The following is a 6000-nucleotide window of genomic DNA, read 5'->3' on the forward strand; positions in this document are numbered from 1 at the left end:
TTGCACTGGCCATCTCACTGGGGACTACAGTAGATATGGACGGGGCATCAAGATTGCTATGGAGATGAGCAACTTTACCCTCAAAGTGCCTTGCAAACAAAGTAATTGAATTTAAGATTGTCATGATAATCAGATAAATTGAAAGCCAGTAAATTGACATTATCAGATAAATTGACACCTCACTGGGGACTACAGTAGATGTGGATGGGGCATCAAGACTGCTATGGAGGCGAGCAACTTTGCCCTCAAAGTGCTTTGCAAACAAATCACAGTGGGCCCCCGAAGAGTCTCAAACTCCATTTCCTCGAGTTGATGTCAACAGACCCCTGAGAATACAGAAAAGCTCCACTGGATGGCTACTTGAAATTGCAATGGTGGCAGAGAAGTGGGCCTTCTTCGCCACGCTCACCACCACACAGTAGGCACAGTTAGAAGTTTGGCCACTTGCACTCTAGCCATCATCCAGCCTGTTTCATTGCCATTAGCTCACTAGTGTACCACGGTGCAAACCGGGCTTCACAACGTTGGAGAGGGCACTCAGGGGCAACCATGCCAAGAACCCAACGCGTCTCGCTGTTCCACAACATGACAAGGGCTTCAGCAGGGTCATCTACTCTATCTACTGTGAACTCCCTCAGGGCATTGAGGAATCCTATGACCATGACAATGGGGTGACATCCACCCTCCCATCTCCAGACCACCCCTTCCTCTGTCTGGAGCAAACACCAAGTCAAGGGTGTTACCTGCCCTAGATGTTGGGCTGGTGACAACTTGAGACAGCCCATGGTTGTCATGGAGGCCATGAAGACCCGAGCTGGAACACCAGAGGCAGCCTCAGCATGGACATTGAAATCGCCCAGGACTATCATTCTGGGCTCCTCTAACACCACAGTCGAGACAGCCTCCACCAGCCCAGTCAGAGAAGCTGCCAGGCAGCAGGGTGGACGATATACCAGCAGCAACCCTAGTTTACTGTTTCCTTGGCTTGACACCAGGTGCAGGCCCTTACAGCCAGCTCCAAGACAGAGTGGCTTCCTGGTGACAGAGATGGAACTTCTGTAGACCACAGCAACCCCTCCCCCCGGCCCTGTAGCCTGTGCTGGGGTTGCTCCGAGTATCCAGGTGGGCAAATCTGGGTCAGATCAACTCCTTCCAGCTCACCCACCCAGGTCTCGGTAATGCACACCAAATCAGCATCAAATCATGGATGAGTGTGGTCTTATTATGTACTGATCTAGCGTTAAACAACAACACACAGGCCAGTGGGCACAGTAGATGAGCAACAAGGAACCCATCCATGAAAGGAGTGGGAGTGAGGAACAACGCATAGGTAGCCTTGCCCTCGTCTTCTATGGTAGTTCCCTACCTTCCCATGACTATACCTCCCTCTACCCATGATCACTGGAATTGGGGTGGCATCACCCATGTCCCTCCTTGCTAAGACCCCTCCTAAACACCTGATATGAACCCAACAAGAGCCCACCAACAAAACCTGCCTGAACCAGTTATTTTTTATTTTATTTCCCAGTAGGCCTCTGAGAGAATTGGGAACAGTCAAACCCACTCAATATCTTTCACACAGAGCACATCAACTCTGCCGTCTGACACCCAGGGAGGGCCAGCCTTCTGCCAATTGCAGACTCTCACTCTGAAGGCATCTGGCGACTTCCTCCTATTGTTCAATTCACTACACAGGCTTTCGCCCTGCACAGGAACAACACATGCACTATACACCCTCCCCACTACCAATTTATTTATTTATTATTTGATTTATATCCTGCTCTTCCAGCAGGAGCCCTACCAATCTCCTCTAGATTGGTCTAAAACAAATACAGAAGGGGCTAGGGCCCTCACTCTCAGGACTCCCTAAGGGGCTCCCCATGAGACAACTCCCTTTGGTGTCACCTCTTCAGTGGTGACCCTGCCAGCAGCAGACCCGCCACCCAAGGGTAGCCAGGCTTTTATGCCCCCTGACCCAGCCAGGAGCTGATGCAAGAGGCTGCAAGGTTGACTGCAGCCTCTCTCTGGATTCAGGGTCAGGCAGGAGGTCCCAGTCCTTGCAGCACTTACCTGGACTTCAGCTGTCTCAAGAGACAGCAACCCAGAGGAGCGAGTGAGCAAGCACCCAGATGCTCAAGTACTCCCTCCCGGGGCAGGTCTTCTCCAGTCCTCCAGTGCTGCAGCTGTTCCCAAGGACTCCAAGGGCAGCCAGGCTTTTATGCCCCTGAACCAGCCAGGAGCTGATGCAAGAGGTTGCAAGATTAACTGCAGCCTCTCTCTGGAGTCAGGGTCAGGCAGGGGGTCCCAGTCCTTGCAGCACTTGCCAGGGACTCAGGAGACAGCAACCCAGAGGAGCAAGCAAGCAAGCGAGGAACAGTTTTATTTATTACAAGCCACCCTCAGTATTTCTCTTGAAACAAAACGAATTGTAAATTTGCTTTAATAAAATAAATAAATAAATCGGCCAATTCGCCCTTTCAGATAAAAGTCCAGACCTCTGCTAAGATATCAGTGGATGCTCCCTGGAGCAACTGTGGTGTAATAGTAAAGGGTTGTGCGTTTGAGGTAGGACAAGTTGAAATCTGCCTCTCTAGGTCATCTTGAGGCAAGTCATTTGTGTTGCTGGCCACTCCAGGCTGTCTTCCCAGAATTGTTTCAAGGTTAAGAAATGAAAACTACTGAAAAAAGGGTACAGAAATGGTAAACAATCTTGAATGCATTTGCACATAAGAGACAGAAAATAGTGACTGCAGATGGGAAGAGCTAGAGTCTTCATAGCACTAGAGCTTTTGGAGGAGGGCAGGAAATAAGAGGAGCCGCTTAAAGCTGAAACCAGCTCTGCTATGACAGCAGCTGTTTTTAAAAGCATCAGTGCTACATCTTCTTCCAGAGGAGATGCAGGTGCACATAGGGAAAATCCATGGAAAAGTTAAGAATATCTCAAATAGCAGGGCTGGGAAAGCTCCTTTCCTTGATCCTGGAGAGCCAGAGTAGACAATACTGAGCTAGCTGAACTTATTCAGTATAGGGCAGTTTAATATATTTTCACGGAGCAGAGATGAGAAACCTGTTGCCCCACAGATGTTGTTGGGCTATCATTCTCATCATCCCCAGGTGCGCATGGCCTTGCTGGTTAAGGCTAAGAACAGAAGAGCAGTCCTGCTAGATCAGGCCAAAGGCCCATCTAGTTCAGCATTTTGTTCTCTTAGCGGCCAACCAGATGCCTGTGGGAAAGTTGCAAGCAGGACCTAAGCGCAATAGCACTCTCCCCACACATATTCCCCAACAACTGGTTTTCAGAAGCATGCACGTCAGATAAAAAATGGAAGTTGTAGTCCACTGAAGTCTGGAGGGCTGCAGGTTTCCCATCCCTGACACAGAGAAACCTTCTAAGGGGGTATCTGTTGCTTATTCAGCTATACTGCTAGCTTGAAGGAATATCGTTTTATCCAGTTCACTCACACTGTGTTGCATATGGCTTAAGTTGTCATCACAAAGGATTATATGAGGACTTTTTTTAAAAAAAATAACTTTTCCTTTTTTCATTTTCAGGGATCCAGTACGAGTGTAGCAGTCCCAGGCAGCTCCGGAGTTGGAACAACCAGGCAGTTTACACGGCAAAGGATAACGCGGGTGAACCTCAGGGACCTCATATTTTGTTTAGAAAATGAGCGAGAGACAAGCCATTCACTATTGCTATACAAAGCATTCCTTAAGTAAAAGTGGAGAACATCAAGGTATTTTTGGCGGAAGAGACACCTGGGGACACTTTTTTTATATATATTTGCAGATTACACCTTTTTGTAACGAGCATATGGGATATTGTTTTAAAAAAAACACCACACCTGTCATCAACCACCACCACCACTCTGAGACAACCACCTCTTTACAAGGAACCGTTTTTTATTCCCATTTATTATAAACTCTTTGGTGTAAGAGATCCCTTTCTTTGACAGTAAGGAGACTTGCAAAGGCCTGAGGAGTCGATAAGAGGACAATTTAAAGTTTAACTCATCTCTTTGATTGAGTGGCCTTCTTGCCAAACAAGCCATATTATAGAGACTGATGGAACCGTTTAGCAAATAACCAGCTACTCTGTGTCAGATCCTGTAGCAATTTCAACATTAATTGTGCATTTTAGTTCAGTTTTACTTAACAAAATCAATTATATAGGTATATGTCTACAGCAGATGACCTCATTTTATTTTAGCTTTTAAAAGGAGTCAGTTAGCAAAGCGAACTGATTGTAATAAATATTTATCTTTTCCTGCCCAAAATTGTTCAAATTCTAGATTACACTTAATTTTAAGCGTAACTTCAATTCTTTTAATCTCGTTATTATCGCTTATTAGAGGCACCCCCCCTCTGAAGGCCCACAAAGGAGGGTTACTTCTGAATGTTTTATCAGCATCTGTAAAAAAAGAAAAAAGAAAAAAAATGCATTTTATTTGCTATAGTTTGTAAAGCTGTAAAGTTTAAAATAAAAAAGGAAAAAGGAAAAAAAGAAAAACCTTTTCAGCATAAATATATTTTACTTGCACTGTGTTTTTTAGCGAAAGTGAAAGCTTAGATTAAATAAAAATCAAAGTTGAGAGGAATCATCAAAAAGACAGTTTCTCAGTGTGAAATCAAGTGTTGAAAAATGGTTGGTGTATTTTGTCAGTAATTGTACATAATTTTTGGCACATAACATTAAAAAATGGCTATGTAAACTATAATTATTTTGCTAAAAGACTGTATGCAAGCGATGGGCTTTCTTTAAAGAAGTCCAAAGCAAAATTCCCCTCTTTGTACCTATTTTTTTATTACAAATATACTAATTGGTTCTTTATATTTTCAGAGGTTATTGTATTAAATTGTCTATTGATAGTACTTTTATGACTGTAAATATGCCGGCTTTCTTTGTGTGAACTCTCATGTTAGATTTTAAGGGCAGGAGCCACCATGAATGTTTCCTGTGCAAATCCTATTGAAATGAAGGCAGCTGAGCAACATGAACTGGCATTGATTTCAACGGAGCCTTGTGCAGGAAGCTTTTCTGGTGGATTGCACCTTAACTCTTTTTGTGTGTAAACTGAATGCTGATCAGTATTTTTATCAACACCCTACAAACTGTTACACCTTTTTATTTTGTCTTTTAGGGAATAAAAATCCTGTCTTTCCATTTTTTTTCATGTAAATTTTGCACAGTTCCTTGTTCATATGTAAATATTTTACTTTCAAAAATGAAGTTTTTAATTGCTATTGTTTTATATAGGATTGAAAGAAAATTAACTCCTTTATTAAAAACAAATTTATCTGTATCGGTGTATGTATTTTTGCTCTATAAAAATACTTCTGTTCCTGGATTTATTTAATTTTCTCCCCCCACCCCTACACTGCTACCAAAACAAATCTTGAAGGGGAAAAAAACTTGGTTTTAAGCAGTGTTGAGAAGAGACAATTCATCAGGGTGATCAGTGCCTGAAGGTGCTCCAAGCCCAGCTTCTGCACTTGGACTAAATTATGCCAGTTACATAAACTTAATTAGTACTTCGCCTAATTAATTCTGCATCTATGACTCCGCTTATCTGGTGTAGTGGTTAGAATGCTGGACTTTCCTGTTTCAGCTTGGTGCCCGTGTGTGTGTGTGTGTGTGTGTGTGTGTGTGTGTGTGTGTGTGTGTGTGTGTGTGTGTGTGTGTGTGTGTGTGTGTGTGTGTGTGTGTGTGTGTGTGTGTGTGTGTGTGTGTGTGTGTGTGTGTGTGTGTGTGTGTGTGTGTGTGTGTGTGTGTGTGTGTGTGTGTGTGTGTGTGTGTGTGTGTGTGTGTGTGTGTGTGTGTGTGTGTGTGTGTGTGTGTGTGTGTGTGTGTGTGTGTGTGTGTGTGTGTGTGTGTGTGAGTGAGAGTGAGAGTGAGAGTGTGTGAGAGTGAGAGTGTGAGAGTGAGAGTGTGTGACAGTGAGAGTGTGTGACAGTGAGAGTGTGTGACAGTGAGTGTGACAGTGAGTGTGAGAGTGAGTG

General features: G+C 44.1%; 1 protein-coding gene across 3 annotated transcripts in view; it reads left to right on the plus strand.

Moving 5' to 3' along the window:
* TAF4 (TATA-box binding protein associated factor 4) overlaps nt 1-5190 on the plus strand; it is a 117824-nt gene extending 112634 nt beyond the window's left edge. For all 3 annotated transcript variants that reach the window (XM_061631099.1, XM_061631101.1, XM_061631100.1), the window contains exon 16: nt 3553-5190. In XM_061631099.1, coding sequence (XP_061487083.1) covers nt 3553-3720 — 168 coding nt within the window. In that variant the 3' untranslated portion in view covers nt 3721-5190. The remainder of the gene's footprint in view (nt 1-3552) is intronic.
* The last annotated feature ends 810 nt before the right edge of the window (nt 5191-6000 follow it).

Source organism: Rhineura floridana, chromosome 6 (genome assembly GCF_030035675.1).
Source record: "Rhineura floridana isolate rRhiFlo1 chromosome 6, rRhiFlo1.hap2, whole genome shotgun sequence".
NCBI classification, from domain to species: domain Eukaryota; kingdom Metazoa; phylum Chordata; class Lepidosauria; order Squamata; family Rhineuridae; genus Rhineura; species Rhineura floridana.